The sequence below is a fragment of the Meriones unguiculatus genome, chromosome 15 (genome assembly GCF_030254825.1).
Source record: "Meriones unguiculatus strain TT.TT164.6M chromosome 15, Bangor_MerUng_6.1, whole genome shotgun sequence".
NCBI classification, from domain to species: domain Eukaryota; kingdom Metazoa; phylum Chordata; class Mammalia; order Rodentia; family Muridae; genus Meriones; species Meriones unguiculatus.
Genome location: NC_083362.1, coordinates 78,783,611 through 78,807,675, shown reverse-complemented (window position 1 = coordinate 78,807,675; position 24,065 = coordinate 78,783,611). Strand labels below are relative to the sequence as shown.

Here is a 24,065-nt window from a genome sequence, read left to right as displayed (position 1 = left end):
AGGCTGCATGCTTGAAAGAAAGCACTTTGAAACCTCTCACCACCCAGAGGGCAAGGAGGACACGAGCTCCAGTGATGCTGTCTTTGTTACTGTTCCATTGCTGTGAAGGGACACCATGATGAAGGCAACTTATAAAAGAAAGCATTTAACTGGGGGCTGGCTTGCAGTTTCCACAATCATCATGGTGGTGAGCATAGCTATAGGCAGGCAGGTGCTGTGCTGGAGAAGCAGCTGTAAGCTTACATGTAATCCACAAAATGGAGGAAGACAGACTGACTGACAAGACACAGAAACAGAGAGGGCCTGGCATGGGCTTTTTTGAACCTCAAAGTCCACCCCAAGTGACACATCTCCTCCAACAAGGACACACCTTGTAGTCTTTACCAGACAGTTCACCAACTGAGGACCACACATCCAAATACATGACCCTGTGGAGTGTTGTCATTGAAACCACCACATATGCTTGAGTAGATTCGGAGATATTAAGAGACTCTGAGGCAGCTGTTAGCCTCATCCATTGAGGGCCTTGCTCTCAGCAAAGCAGCACCTGCTCAGCTCACCAGTGTGTCTAGCTAATAAGAGGTAGTGGCCCCCAAAATTGTGTTGTTTCAAGAAGCAGAGGCTAGGGGCATGTTGGCTAAGAACCTGAAGTATTAGTGTGATGGTTTGAATAAGAATGACCCCCATAGGCTCATATATTTAATTGCTTGGTCACTAGGGAGTGGCCTTGTTAAAAAAAAAAAAAGTGTGTCACTGGGAATAGGCTTTGGGTTTTCAAATGCTCAAGCCAGGCTCAATGGCTCACTCTTTTTCCTGCTGCCTGTCGAACCACATGTAGAACTCTCAGCTCATTCTCCAGCACTATGTCTGCCTGCATGCTGCCATGGTTCTCACCACAATGAACTAAACCTCTGAAACTGCAAGCCAGCCCCAATTAATACTTTCCTTTATGGGTTTCCATGGTCATGGCATCTCTTCACAACAACAGAACACTAAGACAATAGGTAAATAGTTAGAGATGTCACCACCAACCAGGGCAACAAGTATGTCTGTATGGTCTTGGACAAGATGAGCCCAAGACCATACAGAATATCACCTTGGTGGTGGAGACACACTTGCCACAGACACAAGATGACTTTCAGACCACCCCCAGCTAGAATGAATATTAAATAGTCACAGTGACGGTATGGAGAAAAAACATTACTGACCTCATGACCCAGGCTGGGGTAGAACTCAAAGGCAGAAACAAGATCCTTGCTACACAGAAGTGAAAGCTGCTAATCACTTGCAATGAAACCCAGAACACCATTTTCCCAAGCCAAAAGGAAACCAATGGCTTCATTCATCTAACTGCTATGTGTACACAGGCTTTATTCGTTTATTTGTGCTATTTTCATTTTTAAACTTTATTTCATTTGGGGTTCCTTAATGCCTCTTCCTTCCAACTCCCCAACCCTAGGTAAGAGAGACGTTAGTGGGAAGATGGGCACAGACCCTTTTACTTCTCCCAGCTGTTTAGGGTCAGTGGGTTCTTTTGGGGCTATACCAAGCACTGTCAACAGTAAATGAAGCAAGCAGTCTCCTCCAAGTCAACACACCACCGGTCTCTGGTCTCTGGTCTCTCCAAACTGCCATTTGCCACATGCAACACCTCTCTCCAGGTCTCCTATTTATATCCCTTAGAGTCCTAGACCACATCCTGCTCTGTGCAGCACAAGGCAGGCCATTACCAGCTGGCAAAGACCATGCCCCTCAGGAGGTAATTATCAGCTGTGAAAAAACTAGAACCCAAACTAAAATCCCACACTTGAGATTAAAACAAAACATACATAATTAAGTTTTTTAAAGAAAGCAAAACATCCATTACATATTTGTTTGTTTGGTGTTTGTTTTTCCGAAGACAGAGTTTCCCTGACAGCCCTGGCTGTCCTGGAACTTGTTCTGTATATCAGGCTGGCCTCAAACTTACAGAGATCTACCTTCCTCTGCCTCTCAAGTGCTGGGATTAAAGATGTGTACCACCATCACCCAGCAACAGTATCACCCAAATAGGGACTTGAAAGTACAATGGTTTTATAAAGCATGCTTTTTTTTTTTTTTTTTTTTTTTTTGAGACAGGATTTCTCTGTGTAGCCTTGACTGCCTGGACTTACTTTGTAGACTAGGCTAGCTTGGCACTCACAGTGATCCTCCTGCCTCTGTCTCCCTAAGTGCTGGGATTAGAGGCATGTGCCACCATGCCTGGCATATAAAGCATGCATTCTTATCACAGCTTAGATAGTTTATAAAGTGATCCCCTTCCCTTCCCAGTGTTTCAAACTTAGTGTCTTTATGTCCTGATAAACTGCCTTCTAATCATTAGACACTAAATCCTAGGTGGTTCCTGTTAGAGAGAGAGAGAGAGAGAGAGAGAGAGAGAGAGAGAGGAGGAGGAGGAGGAGGAGGAGGAGGAGGAGGAGGAGGCCATACATAGTGCTTTGGACAACCTTCTCCATTGGGGCCAGGTACTAGGCATAATTCTCTAAGGCCAACGCACATCCCAGAGCTTAAAGTGCAGGGGTCTGCCAAGTAATTCTCCAAGCTAACAATAGGTAAGTTGACAGATAAGCAGTACCAGGCTGTTCCCCACCCTGAACCTCATCTCCCCCACATTACTCTCTGAAAATAATAAGAGCTGCTCCACTTTATGAGAGGCTCTCACAGATCCTCCTGCCCAGGATACACAGGTTCAGACAGACACAATGGATCAGAGTGGATCTCATGTGCTCCCAAAACATCTAATACTTTAGTTTCTCCAGAGTGATACGGTGGCCCAGAAGGCAGCAGATTGCCCAGGACTCATGTTGCTAGGTCCCCAAACTAGCACCCTTCTTTCAGGCCAGGGTACCAGTTCCCTGGACTCTTGGTGATTTACAGGACCTGAGCAGGAAGAAGAGGGCATCTACTTTTATGCCACTGGGAATAGACAGGACAGTGAAATGGTATGATACTACAGCCACAGGCTCCTCCAGAATGAGGATCTGGAGGGGATGGCCAGCCAAACGGAAGGGGTAGATTGCTGTGACCAAGGGGCTCTACTTAGCGCTTGCCTGAGACAGAGTCTGTGGGCTTTAGCCTCTCCCTAAACGTTTCAAAGGCTCAGGGATATGGCAGCTTCAAGAACCAAAAACTAGTGTCCACTGGAGCATGACCCTGCCCAGAAGACAGAGGAATCTCCAACTGCCCTTGCTGGCCCAGGAGATGCATTGTATGGAAACAGGCCATCTATCTATGGTGTTCTGCCTTCTCTCAGACAAGCCCCGCTAATGTGCTAGGCACAAAGCCCTTGGCCCATGGGAAGGGGACCTTCTCGGCCAAACCCATAGCTAGCAGGGAAGAGTGCCACCCAAGGCTGGTGGAACCCACTACTTTGCTTCTCCAGCTCTGCCTCAGGCAGAGGCTACCAGAGAACAAAAGATCAATTCTTTACCTCTGGGTTACAGAACTCAGGCCAGGGGAGGAGGACAAGAAGACTACCTATCAAACAGAAGGCAAGGACAGCCAGGAGCCAGGCCAGTGGGACCTTTCGTAGGGAGGGCTCCAGTCCAAGGGTTCCCTCAAGGCACCCCTTGTCAGCCCAGGATTCAATGAAAATCAAGAGGAGGACCCATCTAGCTGCCCCAGGATTTCCAGGGTCAGGGACAAATCTTCCCATCTAAGTTAAATGGGTGTTAAATATTCCATAAGTCACCTAGAATGTGTCCTGACTCTCTGAACCCTCTCCCACTGTCCCAAACACCCCAGGGTCACAAAACCAAAAATGTAGCTCTGACAACTCCACTGCCTGTAAACTAAGGAGGTGTCTGACAGCCACACACTCTATAAAGAGGAGTCCAACTCCCAGGACTGTACCAAGAAACACATTTATAAGCCTGCTGGATGACAGCCAATAGGGAAAGACTACTACAGTCTTGTAGATAACATCAGGATTCAGGGAGGCCAACTGTGGGTTGGCCTATAGGCACCAGGCCAGACCATCCAGCACAAGCCTCACCCAAATGTTGACTAAGTCTTAGAGCCTCCTCTTATGTATCACCCTGCCAAGTGCTGTTCCAGAAACCTTACAGGTAGCCTTTAACTGGTCAGGTAATAGCCTCCCGTCATGAGGAATTGAGGCATGTTGTGCTGGGAATTAGCCCCTACCCATAAAGAGCAAGCCCCACCCTTATAGTTCCACTCCACTGCAGAAACAATATGCCCAGGTATTGGAAACAACCCACCCTGCTTCCCGCCAAACCACAAAAGAATAGCTGCAACTTCTGGTAGCTGTGTGTGCTTGCCTGTGTCCAGACCCCTCTAAGCATGCTCAACCTTCATCCAGTAAAACAGTTGTGGTTGCTGTTCCAATAAAGCAGTCTTGGCCTGCTTCAATCCAGCCTGTCTATGTCCCTGCCTCATTTTCCTCAGGTAGGAAGACATGCATAAGTGTAAGGCCATGGCCACCCAATGCCCTCTTCAGCTCTGAGTCTATGCAGGACATGCCCCAGTCTGTCCTCAGACCTGAGGCAGGAATGTGCAGAAACGTCAAGGGGCACATTTCAGGAGCAGGCCCTGGCCCTAATCGGTGATAAAGGGCCATGCTGAGGAAAAAGAGTTACCTCAGGCCACTTGTACATTTTTTTTTAAGAAAAGATGGCACCAAGCTCTTAGGTTGGATACTTCACCATGAAGCCCAACTGGGGTGCAAGTTGGTGATTTCACAACAGTAGTCCCACTTCAAATGTGCTTGCTCTCTGTTCCCATGATCCTCTAGGGCAAGGTGTTCTCTTCTAAGTCACCTACAAACCTAAGCTTTGGAACTCCAGATGGTCAGCAATGGGAAGCTGCAACCAAGTACTCGGGTCAAAAGCAGGGACCTTCTGCACCCCCCATGTCCAGGGGCAGGAGCTGGGACAGGGTGGCCAGCACTGGGTAGGTGTGCTAGGCCCACAGAACACAACCCAACCAGGAAGGACTCCATGTCTGCAACCATACAATGCACTGGGTCCTGACCATCTTCATGCATTTGTCCTTCTATGTGAAGCATGCTGCTCTGGAAGACCTTGTAGCTCCCTGTAGTTCTGGGCAGGCCCCACCCATGCCCCAACTATGTTCCCTAGGACTGAGACCTTCAGGCCATACTTTCATGTCACTGCGAAGCTGCAGGCCCTGCCTGTGCTCCTCCCACCATCCCAGTTATTTAACTAAGTCTCATATTGCAACAGCTTAGACACCTGTAGGTGGAATCCTAAACTAATCCAAACACAACAGCTCCTCTAGCTTGCACACTGGAGACTTCCTGTCTGCAGTGGAATCAGAGTAGCCAGCCTTTGTGGTTACCTGTTTTGTTTTGTTTTGGGTTTTTTTTTGCCTTTTAATACAGGATCTCACTATGGAACCTGGGTGGCTTGGAACTCTCTAATTCAGAGATCAGCCTGCATCTGCCTCCTGAATGCTGGATTACAATCAAGCACTGCCACACCCAGCTCTCTCCCATAGGGGTTTTGTCATCTTTTGACTATAGGCTTACTCTTCCACCTGTGTTGAGGTGAGTCTGCAGGCATTAAGTCGAAGGCTGTGTCAGAGCCCTGAGGTTTCCAGAGGAATCTCACTGGTCAGTCAGCAGACTCAGTAGCAAGTTCAAGTTCATTTTTCCATTCGTTTCTAACTAGTTCATCTGGGTGGGTGGAACACCTACCTTGTCTTAGGGAGCATCAGTCAGTGGTAACACAACTTTGGGTAGCTTGTTTTCCAGCTATGCACTGATACCACACTGTATTTCACTGACTCTTAAATGCCACTAACTTCAATGTACTATCTTTAAGGCTCAAAAGAAAAGAGTGGGTCTAAGAAGTGACCCTTCCCCAGGGATGGATGAATCAAAGGGCGCACTGCATAGCTTGTCAAGAGGAGAAAACCATAGGTCCTCTGCCTGCCTCTCTCCCTGTGAGCTCCAGAGAAGAATGCCCAGCCAGAGCAAGAGTGAGGTTGGCACTGGCAGGAAGGGCTTGACACATATCTGCTTTGGGACCCCACATTCACTGTACCTATTTGTGCCATGCCACCTACCAGGCAGGGTGGCTACAACCTCTCGCTCCTCAAACACCCGCCACTCCCACCACATTCGCTTCCCAACCGGCATGTGAGGACGTATTGGGGTCTAGAGAGCACTCAGTGTGTGGAGGGATGTATTGAGCCGCAACTTTGTGTGAATTCACAATCAACTTTATGCGAATAATTTTCTAGCAGCATCAGCAGGTTGTAATTCAGAATTTTTCTGAAAACTGGTGACAGCAAATAATAACAATAACAATAAGGTTAGTGTGTTCAACTTCCCAGACTGCCAGGACCCCACGTCATGGGACTGGCCAAGTCCTAGAGGGCAGTATGTAGACCATGCGATAGGCCCGTAACTGAGAGTTGCCTCTATCACTTCAGTTGCGGGGACTGTTCCATAACCAGAAAGGTCAAACTCTGCAGGTGATCAGAGCCAACCACGCCTGCTTACCAACCCAGACAGGTCTTCAACAACCAGGTAATCTGGGTGTGGTGGTACCTGACTAAATTCCAGCACTCAGGAGGAAAAGTTGAAGGTAGAGGCCATAGGAACACTGTGAGTTAAAAGCCAATCTGGTCTACATAGTAAGTTCCAGGATAGCCAGGGCTATGTAGAAAGACCCTGTCTGAAAAAAACACACAAACAAAAATGTAAATCAAAACAAACAAACAAAAACAAAACAAGGGAATGCTCTGGTCAGGTGGACCATTGTTACCAATCCAAGACCTGCTTGGTATGACAGCAGATTCCATTCAGCCCCATGTGAATGACTTGTGGTGCTCTGGGTCGTCATGGTAGCTGATCTAGACAACTCAGCTGCAGCCCTCACAGGGTATGAACCACACGGCTAACCATCTAGTGACAAGACCACATGGCACTCTTCCCAGAGCTACACAAGGCAGGTCTCCACAGGTCACTACAGAGCGGTCAGGACTTAGCCTGTCTGGGAGTAAGGCGACTGCCCACCCATTTCCTCTGCCCACAAGGAGCTGGCAAGAGACCAGAGAAGGGGCAGACAGCTTGATCTGCTCTGCTCACCCACAGAAAGGCAGGCGAGCCCAGAGGGTGCTCAGAGCTGACTCCTTGCTGGCCAACAGACCAGTAACCTGGTCTACAGCAGGTGCCACCAGCCAGGAGGCCTCCAGGCCCACCAACCCTGCATGCCCAAGATCCTGGCATCTTGCAGCAACAAGTTGAAAACCTCCAGTTAGGCCTGAGCAGGCAGAGTCTTATAGGGGTTCAGGATGCCTTTGGGGTCCAGCAGGGCCTTGAGCTGTTGCATAAGATCCACAGCCACAGGTGGCTTGCTATAGCCCAGTACGTTTTTCTTCTTGAAGCCTAGGCCGTGCTCAGCACTGACGCTGCCCCGCTGCTCCGCTGTCCAGGCATACACATAGGGCTCCAAGGCGCCAAGCAAATCCTGGCTAAAGGCCTCTGCTGTCACATTCAGGTGAAGGTTGCCATCCCCTGAGGAACAAGGGAACAGTTAGGTTGGCAGAAATCTGTCCAGAGAGTCCTCAGATTTCCAATACCCCCTGAGATGTAACACCCCCCCCCAACCAGGTGACTGCACCCTGCCCATCCTGGTTCTGAACTACAACCCTTGGCCCATTCCTTCAACCCTCCATGACTATGGATGGCAGCTGCTGAGCCTTATCTTACAGTATTTTAGCTCAGAGTCAGGTGGGAAACAGCAGTAAGTCCACAGCTGCACTGCTCACCCCAGCCCAGCCTATAGGTCCCCTGAACTGAAGGTGTCAGAGATTGGGAGGGATAAAGAAGTCACTCCTGCCAATTACTACCATGTGACCTAAAGCACCACTTTTCTACTCTCCTACAAATGACTAGAAACTGGCTTCAAAACCCTGTGGTCTAAAGAAACAGGCCCCATTCCTGCACAGCCAACAGACTTCTCAACAAGCACTTAAAATAAATGAAGCAAGGGTAGAGTATGGCAGTGCACATCTTTCATACAAGCACTCAGGGGCACTGGAAGGTGGAGCTCCGGGAGTCTGAGGTCAGCCTGGTCTACATAGCGAATTCTAGGCCAGCCAAAGCTACAGTGAGACCTTGTCTCAAAAACATAAACAGAGGGCTGGAGAGATGGCTCAGAGGTTAAGAACACTCGCTGTTCTTCCAAAGGTCCTGAGTTCAATTCCCAGCACCCACATGGTGGCTCATAACCATCTATAGTAAGATCTGGTATACAGGCAGAATGTTGTATAAATAATAAATAAACCTTAAAAAAAAAGAGAGAGAGAGAGCACAATGATACCTTCTCAGTCCAAAAACTTGTACCCTTTGCTGAGACAAGCCACAGAACTCAACTGACAAGCTCAGCTATGGAGGTCACTGTAGAGACACCATTTTGAGAAAAATCTCTCTTACATTCTAAAAAACTGGACCTTTTACAGGACCTAACAGCCAAGTAACCATAAGTAACAGCCATAACCGACCTGATATCCTGCTATATACTCAAGTCTGTTTGTTTAACCCACTTTTAAGAAACAGCATAACACTCCAACCAAGGACCATACATGGAGATAACCTAGAACCCTTGCACAGACGTAGCCTATGGCAGCTCAGTCTACAAGTGGGTTCCCTAGTAAGGGGAACAGGGGCTGTCTCTGACATGAACTCAGTGGCTGGCTCTTTGATCATCTTTCCCTGAAGGAGGAGCAGCCTTACCAGGCTACAGAGGAAGACAATGCAGCCAGTCCTGATGAGAACTGATAGGCTAGGGTCAGATGGAAGGGTAGGAGGTCCTCCCCTATCAGTGGACTGGGGGAAGGGCATGGGAGAAGGGAGGGTGGGATTGGGAGGGGATGAAGGAGAGGGCTACAGCTGAGATACAAAGTGAATAAATTGTAATAAATAAATAACTTTTTCTTCCCAATATGACAACAATGTACTTTAGAGCTTCCAAGGCTGTCTTTGATGTGCTTAACTCCGCTCACCACAGTGGAACTGTGCAGCTCACAGGGGCATATGATAGGCTGCTCACCCAAGTGACCGTATCCCACCACATGCTTGGCACAAGGGCCAAGGCGGTTCCGAACATCCATCACGAGGTCATAGAGCCGCTCCACAGGGAGGGATATGTCATACTTGAACACATAGCCGTCACGACTGAGAGCCTCTGTGATCCTCTCCCGAAGGGCCCACAGTGTCTACAACAGCAAAAGGACACAGTCAGCAAAAAGAGCACACCACAACAGGGCTCCTGGGCATGGCTCACTGAAACGATCTTCACAGAGGAGAGGTAGACAGAGAAGCCGGATGTACAAAGGCCTGGGCTGCTGGAAGGACCAACGTTGTGACAGAGACTTTAAAAAGACAGACTAGGGAGCAGTGGCTGGTGGCATATGCCTTTTAATCCCAGCACATGGGAGGAGGGGCAAGAGGATTTTTACAGTTCAAGGCCAGCCTGGTCTACAGAAGGAGTTCCAGGACAGCCAAGGCTACAAAAAGAAACCCTATCTCGAAAAACAAACAAAGTCACATTTTCTCTCACATGTGGAATCTATATTTAACTGTATGTATATATACATGTAGCATGAAAACATAAGAGGACCTCCCTGGGGCAAGGAAGGGGACCCATGGGAAGAAAGAAGCAAGCACTGAGGGTGGTTACCAGGGAAGCAGAAATGAGTAAGACACACACATATGTCTTACAGTGTCACAACAAAGACCATCAGGACCCTTCATAAAAGCAAGGGCAGAGGCCAGAGAGGGAATACAGTGGTTAAGAGCACTTGCTCTGACTTCTGGTCAAGCAGTCATGGTCTACAGGTTCCTGGGGATCTAGCGCCCTCTGCTGGCCTCTACAGGCATACGCTGTGCATGCAGTTCATACACATACAAGCAAGCAAAACATCTCCTTGGAAAATAAAAATGAGTAACTCTTAGAAAAGAAACCAGCAAGGGCAGAGTGGAAATAATCTTACCTTTCCCAGACTCTGTTTTGTTCCTGGTGTTACCCGAGCTAATGACCACCTGATACTAAACTCAGAGTAGAGGATGGAGGGCAAGTTCAAGGCCACTTGAGGTTATATGAGAACCTGTCTCATTTAAAAAACAAAAAAAATCTGGCTGGTCGGTGGTGGCTCATGCCTTTAATCCCAGCACTCCTGAGGCAGAGGCAAATGATCTCCAAGTCTGAGGCCAGCCTGGTCTACTTAGTTCTAGGACATTTAGGACCACACAGAGAGAAACCTTGTTTCAAAAAACAAATAAAGAATCTAAAAGCCAACCAACTAACAAAACAACCCTAACTATAAAGAAAAAAGCCTTAATAAATAGAATAGAATATATAATCGGTTAACTCTAGAGGTCACAGCTCAAGGAATCAGTGTTTTTCACACTCTACAGGCTCCTTCCTTTTTTTTTCTCTCTCTCTCTCCAAGGACCCTGGCTGCAACATAGTCAAGACCCATCCATTCCTCAGATTCCATCTTCCCCTGGATGTGTTGGGCCTTCAGGCATGCCTTCCACAGCCCTATCCTGCCTCTCTACACTCTAGACAAGACTGGAAAGCTGTAGTCAACTTATAGTCAGGACATAGTCAGCCATGTAGATCTATTCACCATGCAGCCTGGGGGCAGAGAGATGTGTGGGGATGATTTTTGTTTTTCATGCTTAAAAACAAAAACAAAAACAAAAAACCAAAACATGGTACTCTCTTTATTGGAAAGATATAAGCAATAGCTTATAAATAAGAGAAATATATTATTGTTCACAGCGGTGCTTGTTCCAGGTAGTTTTCTGCTTTATGTGAAGGTGTGCTGCGTGTGCTGCCTGTAACCACTTACCGTTTTCCATATCTGAGACAGTGTACGATGCATTTCTACGTTACTACACGTTAGTGATTAATCATGGAGAGCTGAAGAAACTGCCAATCTGAGTAATAATTCTTTCACATTTTAGGTCTTTTTCCTGAACATGATTATTTATACTGTAGAAATCTGCAAGAACAGCCATCTGAGTTCAAATCTCTAATATCCATGTTAAGAATGCATGTGGTAACATAAGCCTGCAACCCCAAAGCTTGTAGGCAAAGACAGGAGAATCCCAAGGCTTCACTGCCATGCACCCTAATCTACTGATTAGCACAGACCTTCAGAGTCAGTGAGGATCAATCAAATCATTCTTTCCTCTCTCTCTCTGTTCTCCCTTCTTTCTTTCCCTTCCTCCCCAAACCTGCGTGTATGTTGTGTAGTTGGAAAGTGATATTAGTGAAAATGATCTAGGTACCAAGAATACATTTTCACCCCAAATTGGTTTTCTATCTATACTATGAACCCTGGCCACACACTCCATCACTGCTGGACAGATTAGGCCCTAGCTATGTGAACAGGAGGGCCTGAAGGCAGAGAGCAGGGTTACAGTACCTGGACTTTCCTCTGGTCGCTGGCCATAGTGCCATCGCTCACCAGGCCGGAGTTCAGCACATGCTCCAGGACGCTGGTCAGCTTCTCGGCATCATGCTCTGCACTGGAGCCCGAGGTCTCCACCAGGACATAGAATGGACTCTCTGAAAGGAATCAGGAGATGCAGGGTCCCACCCCCAGCATACAGAGTTAGAACCACTTTACTCTAGGTCACGAGGCAAACGTAGCTCTTGCCAGGTGCTTAGGGTGGCCTGTGAAACAGGAAGCCCTCAGGCATGCTGAATTTCACATGGCTTAAATGTAAGTTTTCTGCTGACAGAGAAAACTGACCAAAGATGACCCTCTGCATGAAGCCCCACCCTGCTCACTTTCAGCCTCGTGGCTGGGTCCAGTATGGTACCTCCCAAGAGCCTGATGCGGAAAGGGGTTGTCACAGCGAGGCAACTACCAGCTCTAAGAGATGGCTTTTCTAGTCTTAAGAAACCCCAGAACCCCAGGGAAAAGCCACTTGTTGGTGGATGATTGCCTTGGACATGCCTACTTACATGCATGCAAAAGGCCGTAATTTCCACTGTAATTTACTGTTTAAACTCGGAAATAATTAAATGTGCACCACTAACTTGCTGCAGGGCACTGCCCCGTCCCTTCGCAACATTAAGACTTCTTCCAGAACAGTGATACAAGCTAATCCTACTACAGACCAAATACAAGTGTTAAAGACAGCAGAGCTTTCCTATACATGATGAGCCATGGCCTCACAGTGCCCATTGCCCACCCACCCTCCTGAGACATTCTACTGGCAGCACCTCTGAGCCATCCAACATGTCTCACAACATCACCCAACTGCACAGGGGCAGGTACCTTGGACTGGGCTGGTCAGGTGGAGGTGCTGTCCAACCAACTGCATGCATTCCGAATCCATGAACTCAAACGCAGACAGGATCTCGCCCAGCATCCCCTTGCAGGTACTGAAGGTCTTCAGAACCTCAGTGAACCCAGGGCAGCCTGCAAAGGGACACAGTGCATCAGGCACCCAGAGTGAAGGACAGCAGGACCCAGGGCCCCACCCATTGCCTCACCAGGTCACCCCTTCTCAGCAGCAATATCAACCCAACTCACATAGACAAGGGGTGACTGAGAAAGGACTCTGCTATAAGAAGCACTCCACAGGTCTGCCCATAAGTACATTTCAAGGTCTCTAGATCTGACACTATGCCTAATAACTGCCAAAGAGCACTCCGAAAAGGAACCGGGGGCCAGGCCTTCAGGTTATCCCACTCACCCGTTGGCACTAAGGTCTAAGTTGGTCTCAGAAATTCATCATTCATCTGTGGACACCTGAGACCTCTGCAATGCTACAGGGCTCAGGAGCCACAGCACAGCCCCAGGGTAGCTGTCCCCCAAGTATGGAAGCAGAAAGGAACTAAAGAATGTATCCACAGGTAGATGATCCAGAGCCCTGTGGTTGGAGAGGACATTCCTGGACCACCCAGCAAAACCCCCTCCAAGAGGAAACCACCCTTACCCAAGGCCTCTAGGAACCAAACAAGCAATTCAGAAACAAGGCTCTGGGTACGACCCAAGATAGCTCAGAACAGAGACAAGACACCATGAGAAACCAGGACCTCTACTACAAAAAAAAAAAAAAAATGGTCTTGGCTGTATTTATTGGGAACAAGAGACTGAGAAAAGTCTGGTGCAGAAAGAGACTTTATAAAGACAGTTTACCTGAGGCAGGGAGTGGTGGCACACACCTTTAATCCCAGTACTCCGGAGGCAGAGGTAGGCAGATCTCTCTAAGTTTGAGGCCTGCCTGGCCTACAGAGTGAGTTCCAGGACAGCTAGGGCAGAGAGAAATCTTGTCAAAAAAAAGAAAGAAAAAAGAAGTTAAGATCACTGGCTACTCTTCCAATGGTTTGGTTCCAGCACCCCAGAACCCACATGGTGGCTCACAACTTTCTGTAACCCTAATTCTAGAAAATCTGACTCTTTCTTCAAGGCTTCATAGGCATTGCATACACAATTGTACACAGATACACACGCAGGCATCAGACATATATGGAAGCATAACAACATGCATGTAGGTAAAACTATATACAAATATAAAAAGAAAAGGAAAAAAGGAAAAGCCAGGCATGGTGGGGAATTGCTGCACCGAGGAAATGAAGACAGGTGAATCTCTGGGGCTCGCTGGCTGGCCAGCTTAGGCTAATCAATGATTACCAGAATAATGAAAAACCCTGTCTCAAAAAACAGAGTGGAAGAATACCCAAGGTTGGCCACTGGCCTCCACAAGCATGTTCATAAGTGTGTACCCCACACACAAATATCACACATATCCACACAATATAAACAGAAAAGGACACAGTAAGACCAAGTAGCCGGGAAGAGACCGTAGGACCTCCAGCCTTCTCTGGTGGAATCTGGTGAGTCAAGCCTGCCTCTCGCCCTCCAGAACTTACTTAAGTGGATGAGTCGGCTGCGGACAGAAAAAGGCCAGATAACCACCCCAAAGAAGGTAAAAGAGAAGAACATGAGCCATAGACATAGCCGACTTCAGCAGGGTAGAAAAGGAAGTTGAATGGTGGGAGGGTCCTATGAGTGGGGAGGCTGCAGCCAACTGTGGAACTAGGGAGAGGGAGCACAACACATCAGAGCAATCACCACCATGCCATCGCCTCTCTCAGAATCATAGGACCTACTTCTTAAACCCAAGCACAGTGGGACAGAGAAGAAAAGAATCTTGATTCTGTGAGAGTGAAGTGTGTTCTCACCAGAAACAGGTCATCACTTCTGAGTCAGGCTACACTCTGGATATCTGGAGGTCCAGGACACAGATCTCCAGACAGGAAGGAGGCAGATAGGCAAGGAGCAATGGGACCCTCTGGTTCCACAGTCACACCAACATGCCCAGAGCAGCTGCCCACTCTCCACTTGTCGGCTCAGAAGCAGGGTGAGGGACCTACCGAGGAAAGCCACATTCACAGCCTTGGGCCTGGGTGGGCACAAGATGGACACGGCAGTGATGATTCCCAGGGTACCCTCTGACCCGATGAACAGCTGCTTCAGGTCATAGCCTGTGTTGTCCTTCCTCAGGGAGGTCAGGCAGTTCAGGATGGTTCCATCAGCAAGTACCTGGCATAAGGAAAGAGATGGGCCTTCCTGCATCAGCCACCCTTCCCTTCTCTGGAAATGCTGACCCAACTCCAAACATGCCCAAAGAGTAGCCAACCATAAACCCTCACCCACTCTACCCATCACACCAATTGATTCAGGATGAAGCCTGGGAGTGAATGGAACCTGGAGTGGATTGATGACCTTTCTCCTCAGCTGGAACAAGACTCCCCCAGCTGCATCTTATTCCAAGAAGTTCCCTGTCTGGTTGGTGGAGGGGAACCCACCTAAGGTAAAGAATACACAGGGGACAAACTTGTGGAGGGCAGGGGACACAGTTGGAGGGAGGGGGACGCATAGCTGGGGCAAGTGAGGAACACGGCTAGGAAGAAGAGAGAACACAGATGGGGAGAAGCAGAAGCACAGCTGGGAAGGGCAGGGAACATATCTCGGAGAGTCAAGGAACCTCTAGAGCTGGGAAAAGCCAAAACATAGATTGGGGGCAGGAAAAACACCTAAGGGGCTGGTGAAAGGGGAACACAGAGCACAGCTGGAAATAGAAGGAACACAACTGTAAGGACTGAACAGCAGAGAACAACCCTGCCTCGAGGTTCCCCCATATCTGAGGCCCTCAGTCATAAAGGCATTTGCTAGTTCCCATATTGCAATTCTACCTGAGACCTGTTGGCTAATACTTCAAGTCAAAGGCTTACTGAATTTCTAGGACAGTAAGTGCAATTATTACTATTACTGCTACTACTACCTCCCTGAGGAAGGACAACAGGTCAGGCTATGACCTGAAGCAGCTGTTCATCGGGTCAGAGGGCACCCTGGGAATCATCACTGCCCTGTCCATCTTGTGCCCACCGAAGCCCAAGCCAAGGTGTGGCTTTCCTCGGTAGAACCCTCACCCTGCTTCTGAGCCGACTAGTGGAGAGTGGATGTAATTATTGTTATTAATTATTATTACTACAATAACAATAATAATAGTAAATGGTAACTAACAGAAAACAGAGCCACTGGGACACTGTGACTTACTGGATAAAGCATGGTTTTATATTTGCCCTGGTTTGGGGGGTAAACAGGACAGAGGCTCTGCCCTTAGAATCCACCAGTAGATGTGATAAGTTTGTCTTGATTGTCAGTAGAAAAAGAGGAGCTGAGGAGATGGCTTTATGGGATGAAAAAATGCTGCAAAAGCAGAGGACTCGGGTCCCCATTTCTAGCACCCATGTAAAAAGTTGGGTCTAGTTTATGAGATGGCTCAGAGCGTAAACACACCAGCCACTAAGCCTGACAACCCAGTTCAATCCCTATAATCCACATGGCAGAAATAGAGAAGTGACTCTCACAAGCTGTCGTCTGGCCTCCACATATGTGCCATGGCATGCATGCAAGTGCATGCATACACACACACACACACACACACACACACACACACACACACTAAATATGGCGAGTACTGTGGCACATGTCTTTAATCCCAGCACTCAGGAGACTGAAGCAGGAGGATCTCTGTGGGTCTGAGGTCAGCCTGGTCTACACAGAGAGTTCCAGGCCAGCCAGGGAGACACAGTGAAACTTTGACTCAATTCAATAAACAGATAAATAAAGGGACAGGGTGTCGGACATGGCAATTTGTGCCTGTAATCCCAGCACTGGGAGGCAGAGGCAGGAGGATCACTAGCCAGTCAGTGAACTCCAAGTTTAATAAGAGACTTTATCTCCAAAAAAAAGGTGAAGAATGGTAGTAGACACTCAACATCTCTCTCTGTGTGTGTGTGTCTCTGTGTGTGTGTGTGTGTGTATGTGTGTGTGTGAGAGAGAGAGAGAGAGAGAGAGAGAGAGAGAGAGAGACAGGGACAAGGACAGAGACAGAAACAGAGAGAACAGAAAGATGTTTAAAACCACCATCACTATGGAAACACTGGGCCCATGGTGTCTACGTGGGTGTTTCCAGAAATATTTAACTGAGGCAGAAAAACCCACCTTGAATGTGGACAGCACAACAACCCCCCGCTTTAATTAAAGTGCTTGAGCACCAGAATTCATCTCTTTCTTCTTCCTGACACAATGTAAGCAGCTCCCTCACATCCTTGCCACCATCCTTCCCCAGCCATTGTGGACTGTGTCCTCTCAAACTGTGAGTCAAAATAAACTCTTCCTCCCTTAAGTTACTTCTGTCAGTTATTTTATCACATTGATGAGAAAAGTAGCTAATAGCAAGGGTTCAGGGGAGGGGAATCCAAGGGTCCTACAGATAAGATAGCAGGGGTGTGACTCCATCCCAAGCTGGCCTTAGCTAACCTTCCTCATATTCCAATTCCTGAAAATCTGGTATGAGTGTCACACCTGAATAAAGTGTCTCCTGGTGGCTCCTTATGTGGACTCCACATGTTCCTGAGGCACCTAGAGCTAAGAACCATTACAATAGGGTTCTAACGTGGAGCAGATATACACATGCCAATACAGCCCCATGTCCTATACCGTTGTCATGACAACAGCCTCAGACTGAAGCTAGGACAGAACAGGCATTCTACCCCTTTAGAATCCGGCTCACCACTTCCAGGCCCAGGACAGTCCCTCGAAGCGAGCCATATCGCAGAAACCGCAGACCACCAGCATTGGTTGCCACATTGCCCCCGATGTGGCAGCTGCCCTTCGCTCCCAAGTCCAATGGCATGATGAAGTTCCGTTCCTGCACATAGCGGCTCAGCTCCTCCAGCACACAGCCTGCCTGGCAGACCAGAATCCCTACAAAGAACAACTAAGTTACCAAAACTTCTTTGTAGGTAAGAACCTCCCAGAAGCAATGTTCTCCTCAGAGGCCATCTCTTCCTTCTACACAAAACAAAAACAATTGATCCTTTTGTAATTACACTATAAAACAAGAAAAATTAGAAAGGCAAAAATAGAGAAGAAAAGATTCTTGTATAACTAAGAGGAGAGATTAGAAGAAAGAACTGTTACAAAGCAGTGACCTCAGCTTGGGGAAGCACTGGACCCCTCCCCCTAGTTACAATGTTTATACTTTCTGGTACTGAGTCTGTTGCTAACAACTGCAAACAGCAGGCCCCTACATGGCAAACCAGCCTCAGTACAGGAGAGAAGCTATTAAATCCCTTCACAAGAATCACTGCATGGCCATCCACGTCCACAAAGAGTTGCCACGGCAAAGACTAGATGCAAATGGGACTTGTGTGACATACCCACAGTGCACAGAGGATGACCCCGACACACCTGCCAGTTCTGTCCCAGCCAGGACAGAGCACACATATGCGCACACATCTCTAGCTTAAGCAAAGACGCAGTGGCTAACAAGGAAAAACCTCAGCTGGCAGTAGGAAGGCAAGAAGAATTTGGAACGCACACACACATAAGCTTACCAGATATGTCATGAAAGCTGATGACTTGATTCATGAGGGCAGTGGACAGGATGACTTCGTCAAAGACGGGAACACTGCCCCCAACCATGCCAGTGTTCCCACCCTGTGGGTTCACAGCCAAGTTCCTCTTATAGCAATACCTGGGACAAACACAGTGTACATATCAAGTCAGCACCCCTATGCCCACAACGACTATCCCCAAAGGACATGCTACTGAGCCTATCTCCTTTCTAGACCTTTCTGCTGGACAAGGGCTCCCCCCTAACACCCTGTGAAGAAGTCTAGAGGAGCGTTCACCCCAAAGCTTACATAGAGAAAGGGTGGCTGGCACTGTCTCGGGGCATGGGGAAGTGGTATATGTGGCTTAATTCTAATACCTTCAGTGTTTGTAAGAGTCGGTGTACCATCTGTACCTCCACCGTTCTCACTCCCTCTAGTGCCGCAGCTGTACACTGAGTTCTGAGCCCAACCCACCAGCCCTTTGGCTACAGCCAGTATTCTTGCAGATAGGGATCTGGAGAAAGGTGTGCCCTTGCCCGTGAGCACCCAGTGAACCCATGGGGCAGCAAACTACAGGGATCTTCTAATGGGTAAGTATGAATGTGGCCCACAGTGTTGTAAAGCACTGTTGGACTACAGACATCTCCTCTTACCTAAGAATCTGGGACACTTCCTCTGAGGTCTGGGGCCTCAGCAACACCTTACTACAGCCTGTGACAAGAGAACACACCTGTCACCCCACATGCAGAGAAGTGGCTCAAAAATAAGAATACTTCCTTGCCCCATTCCTGCCCTCCACTACAGCTTATCTGAGAGAATGTCCTCTGTGGTATTCGCTCTTCCTCAGTGAGGCAACCAATACAGCAACCAGACCCCCAGACACTCAAGTACAAGAGTAAGATGTCTGAGGGTCCTGAGCCTTGCTAGGGACTAGGCAACAGCTATTGCTATTGTACACTATAGGGAATAGTGTACAGCAATTGCTACAGCCAATGGCCCTTCCCCATCTGCTCTTGAGGGAGGGAAGGTGGGTTTTAGCATCAATGTGCAACGAGGTCTGTTGGGCTTCTCTGCACACCTGAGAAATTCTTGAGACTTGGAAACATCCTGGTTCCTCAAACTGCCTGCTGATTTTAACAGTCTCTCCTTCTTTAACCAATTAGTACAATGGCTAAAAATAAATAAAATAAAATAGTGACTTACAGATCTGTCCATCTACCTGTACCTTAGTTCCAGTAGAGAGAGGGAATTCCCTTCCTACAGTTCTCTGTCCACACCAGAGCCGGTTCATGCCTTCTCTTCACTCACTCTTCCCTACCCTTGTCTGATGCCAAGTTAGCATAGCAACTAGGAGCTGAAGCAGCTCCATCACCCTAAGACTCAAGCTCTATGCATCTCCTGTCTTACTCTGTGATTCTGAAAGACATACTGCTTCTCATCAGAGGAACAGCCTTTGTTGAACTGGCTGTCTTAACCCAGGGATCCTGGTCACCAGTGGAATTTGTGTGGGCAGTGTTCAAGGTGTTCAGCTATCCTGTATGAATGAGCTCAGTGCTCTGAGCACTGCTGGTGAAGCTAAGCAAGAGATGAAGTCTGCAGTGGGTTTTCCAACAGACACTCAAGTTGCCCAGCAAAGGCCTGCACATAGCAACATAAAAGAAAGATTCTACTCTTGTGATACACGTAGATCCTTCTAACTAGAAACCAATAAAATGAAGGGATAATAGCTAATGAGCTCAACAAAGAACAAGGAACAAGAGGCTGGAAATCGCTAAGACAGTATAAGGAAATGCCCAGACCAAGAGGAGAGTCTAGCTGGAAAGGCTCCAACCAAGCCAGGAAAAAGGCAGGTCCCAAACAGTTCCAGGCAGAAAGACTGCCCACAGGATCACGACCTGCCCTCCCCATGCCTTCAGGAAGTCACAGCAGGTACTCCCTCACATCCTGGGCTCTTTGCAGTTGGTGAAAACATAAAAGGACTCGTCACTCACACTTCAACAAACTGTACTCCAAGCAACCTGAACCCTTTGCCCCAGGGCCTTTCGACAGTCACACTCCTGAGCTTCTCACCTGCTTCTTGTCCTCCAAACTTTTCTTGCTTGCAGCTTTTGCAATATGCTGGCACTATGCCTGGTCTTAAGAGTGTTTAGGTGTCCTCTTTGCCCCATGCTCTTCCAGGCACCTCTCCCTGATAATCCACCTGCCCTGGCTAGATTTATGTCAACTTGACACAAGCTAGAGCCATCTGAAAGGACAGAGCCTCAACTGAGCAAATGCCGCCAGGAGATCCAGCTGTAAGGCATTTTCTTCATTAGTGATCAGTGGGGAAGGGCCCAACCAATTGTGGGTGGTGCTATCCCTGAGTTCCTGAGCTGCTGGTCCTGGATTCTATAAGCAAGCAAGCTGAGCAAGCCATGGAGGAGCAAGCCAGTAAACAGCATTCCTCCATGGCTTCTGCATCAGCTCCTGCCTCCAGGTTCCTGCTCTGCGTGAGCTCCTCTCCTGACTTCCTTCAATGATGAATAGTGCCATGGAAGTGTAAGCCGAATAAACTCTTTCCTCTTTAAGTTTCTTTGGTCATGGTGTGTCATTACAGCAATAGTAATCCTAATTAAGACACCACCAGGGGCTGGAGAGATGGCTCAGAGGTTAAGAACACTCACTGTTCTTCCAAAGGTCCTGAGTTCAATTCCCAGCAACCACATGGTGGCTCACAACCATCTATAGTAAGATCTAGTGTGCAGGCAGGATGTTGTATAAATAATAAATAAATCTTTACAAAAAAAAAAAAAAAAAAAAAAAAAAAACCACCAAAGGACCATTCCATCTTATCCATCTCAAGCCAGGCTGCCCAATGCCCCTATTGACTCATCTGGACTTCAGTATCCACTCATATGGGGAACAAATCTCAGTTGCTGCCTATTTTTATAAATAGGAAACACACAAATCCACACACTCTCTCTCACACACACACACATAAAATTAGTTGTTTTGTTTTTTAAAGATCTCAAGTTAGGATCATTCTGGACTAAGTGGACAAGAGTTTCTCTAACACAGAAGAGGAGGCCTAGATAGATGGCTCAATGATTAAGAGCACCTGCTGCCCTGCTGCCTTTGCAAAAATCCCATTTCAGTTCCCAGCATCCATACCAGGTAGCTTACAAATACCTGTAACTTTAACTCCAGGAGGTCCAATACCCTCTTCTGGCTTCCAAAGGCAATTGTGCTCTCTCTCTTGCTCTCACTCTCTCACACACATACACAAACACACAAATAAAAATCTTTTTTTTTTAAGAGAGAAGAGGACAAAGGATTGAGGCAGGATAAAGACAGAAGCAAAAGCTGGGGATACTACCAGAAACAGCTGGGGTCACCAGAAGTTCAATGTCAGGAAGAACCCTCTCCTACAGGCTGCAGAGAACACATCTGATTTGGAACTCTAGGCTTCCAGAACTGAGAGGGTACCTTTGGTGAAGGCTGCCTGAGGAGAAGCTGAGCAGATGCAGGCAGCAGTGTTCACAGTCCACACTTCAGCCAAGGCCTACTTCACGTTTTTAACTGAAGACCTTGGTTGTGTCTTCAAAGACAAATGAGGCATACTGTCAGTGAACTCTACTTCCCTCACCTACACTGTCTTCTGGTTTCTAGACTTTGACCTTACTCCTCTGCCCAGGTCCTGACTCACCCCGGACGGTCCTCAACCAGTCCACATTGCATGCCTGCAGTTGCTCTGGATCTGTGATAACTCTGCCAGGTATGATGCATTCAAACGCAGCCAGGTCCTCCTCAGACACAGTAGAAAATGGCAGCCGTTGCACAGGGTATCGCTCAGAGGTCAACATCACCTCAGAGCTGCCAGAGACCGAAGAGTACCCTCTGCAAGCCAAAGGGCCATTTATACCCAGAGAGTGACCCAGCCACTTTAACCTGAATGAAGCTCCCTGAGCATAGGTCCTCCTCCATCCTGCAGATGCCCAGAAAAACCTTGCAGACCACCTGGACACCAAATGGAGCACCATGGCTCTTGACCTTAAAGAGAGAAAGAGATTTAATTTGTGACCTGCAAACAACGAAGCAGTGATAAAACCCCAAAATGGACCTCTGCACCACATCTGAAGTCACCTAGGGCAGGGGTTCTCAACCTGTGGGTCATGACTCCAGAGGGTCACATACCAGATTTTTACATTACAATTCATAATAGTAGCAAAATTGCAGTTATGAAGCAGCGCCAAAAATAGTTTATGGTTGGGGGTCACCACAACACGAGGAACTGTATTAAAGAGTAGCATCATTAGGAAGGTTGAGAGCCACTGGCCTCCTTAAAGGAACAGGGTGGCTCGGCACTAGAAAGACTGCAGGGCTCAGAGTAGACACTTAGTAGTCTGGTTCTTAGTATTCTGCCCTGCAGTATCACATCCTAAAACTCCACTGAGTGGGTACATTCTCTCCTGGGCGTTGTATTTTAACTTTTGCAAAAAGCAACCGCTTTTCCAGGCCCTTCTCCCTCAAAACAAAACTAGGTTAAGGCACGAAAAAGGAAGGAATCACTGAATTAGGCACACACACAGTTGAAAGGCAAATTTTACATTTTACGTATACTTCGCCACAAGTTTTAAGACTTCGGTAATCAAAAAGCATATGAAACGGTATGGAAGTGAACTGTGACAGTGCCTACTGACCCGGCGAAGACGGCTCACACAGGTAGCTATCCGGAAGAGGCCACCTTTCCACGTGAAGGCGCTGCCTTACCTGACGTGGAAAAACACACCGCAGCATGCGCAAAAGAGCGCATGCGCCATGTGCTGTGACGTCTGGGAGGACCTGCTATAGGCATGCCCCGCCAACACAGCTTAGGGCTGTGGGAGGTGAAAAGCATTGCTAATAGGCTGGCACCAACGGCAATCCCGGCTCCCTCCTGACCTACGCAATCACTTGCCAGGCCACAGCCCCAGCTGCCTAGACCCGGAGACCAGCCCCCTCCACCCAGGAACTGCAGCCACTACGCACCCTAGCATCCGTCCGATTACAAGAATGCGGAAAAACTTGTCTGCCTTCCCACTCCTGCACCACTGTAGGCCTCAACCAGACGGGTGGAATGAAAGACTGCGCATGTGTGTCAGCCCTCCCTCCGTGACCCCGCCCTTCCACCCTGACCCCGCCCTTCCTCCCTAAATCCTACCGGGTTCTTGCGCCGTCCTACCCAGTCCTTTGACTGTGAATTCCTGCTGACCCGACCTGAGTCTACCAGGTCTCAAAGTGAAAACTGTCTGCTTTAACCAGAATCCGACTCCACGCAGCAGATATCCCAGAACTCCCTATTCCGAGCGCTTTTCCCAGCTGGCCCCATCGTCATCTACCCGACTAGCCCCAAAAGCTAAGTGGCTTCTCCTTCATTTCACTGTGGCTCCTTCCTCAGGGGACACTGTCACCCTTAGAAGCTCCTCTCTTCCCCAGGGGTTTGTCTCCCTAGAGATCTCTATCGACCCTATGGATCTCTCCCCTCCCTTCTTCTATCTCCTCTGGGGCTTCTGTCTGACCTAGGGTCACTGGTCCATCCGCAGACACTACTCCAAAAGCTCAACCTCAAAGTAACAATACTTCTAAGGCCTGGGACTTCACTGTGGGGACCCCAGAGGTCAGCCCAGCTCTTCAGAGCATTTCTGACGTCCTGGGTCCAGCCCCTGCCTCCCCCTCCCCAGGCAGTTCCATCTCAGCTCCGCAGCTCCACCGCACACAGAGCGACAGTGTAGCAGCAGTTTCCTAAGAACAAGAGCCTGGGTGATAACTATCTTTCTCCCTTGCTTCTTCCAGCCCTAGGTAACAGGTCGTTGCTGTTTCTTGAAATTATTCTATTACTTCAGCATCCCCCTTCCCAGCCTTCCACACACCTATAAATAACCCTAGTAGTTTCCATTTTGCTGGCTGGACAGTACCTGGCATCTGAAACAGGGTTCGTCTCCCAGTGTCTTGGGGCAGCTCCTGTAACTGTTACTTCTTCCAGCTTACCCACTTACATTTTCCAACTCAGAGCACACTTGGAAGTACATTCTATAAGATGTTAAGACAATTTAGAGTTCCATACCATATACTTTAGATCTC

The 24,065-nt window shown here is 48.2% G+C and overlaps 1 protein-coding gene across 7 annotated transcripts; it reads right to left on the bottom strand.

The window, feature by feature from the left end:
* Positions 1-6,221: 6,221 nt before the first annotated feature.
* D2hgdh (D-2-hydroxyglutarate dehydrogenase) lies at positions 6,222-23,264 on the bottom strand. 7 transcript variants are annotated; one of them, XM_060368921.1, is made up of 10 exons: positions 23,146-23,264; positions 21,652-21,995; positions 18,620-18,677; positions 17,967-18,106; positions 17,141-17,334; positions 14,433-14,601; positions 12,328-12,471; positions 11,467-11,609; positions 9,081-9,246; positions 6,222-7,543 (listed from the first exon to the last, which is right to left on the bottom strand). In XM_060368921.1, the coding sequence occupies exons 2-10, from the start codon at positions 21,983-21,985 to the stop codon at positions 7,284-7,286; spliced, it is 1,608 nt and encodes a 535-aa protein (XP_060224904.1). In that variant the 5' UTR covers positions 21,986-21,995; positions 23,146-23,264; the 3' UTR covers positions 6,222-7,283. The 7 variants fall into 7 exon arrangements, with proteins under 7 accessions (XP_060224904.1, XP_060224906.1, XP_021487705.1 ...); XM_060368923.1 differs by having other exon boundaries at positions 21,894-21,995; positions 23,146-23,259; XM_021632030.2 differs by lacking the exon at positions 23,146-23,264 and adding an exon at positions 22,974-23,093.
* Positions 23,265-24,065: the final 801 nt, after the last annotated feature.

What these genes read in the sequence shown, in the direction of transcription:
- D2hgdh (XM_021632032.2), bottom strand. Translation starts at nt 22,765, where the DNA reads ATGGCGCATGCGCTCTTTTGCGCATGCTGCGGTGTGTTTTTCCACGTC. An exon ending in GGTGTGTTTTTCCACGTCAG is followed by an intron (nt 21,996 to 22,715) that starts GTAAGGCAGCGC and finishes TCTCTCTTTAAG; the next exon opens with GTCAAGAGCCATGGTGCTCC. An exon ending in GAAGTGTCCCAGATTCTTAG is followed by an intron (nt 18,107 to 18,619) that starts GTAAGAGGAGAT and finishes TGTTTGTCCCAG; the next exon opens with GTATTGCTATAAGAGGAACT.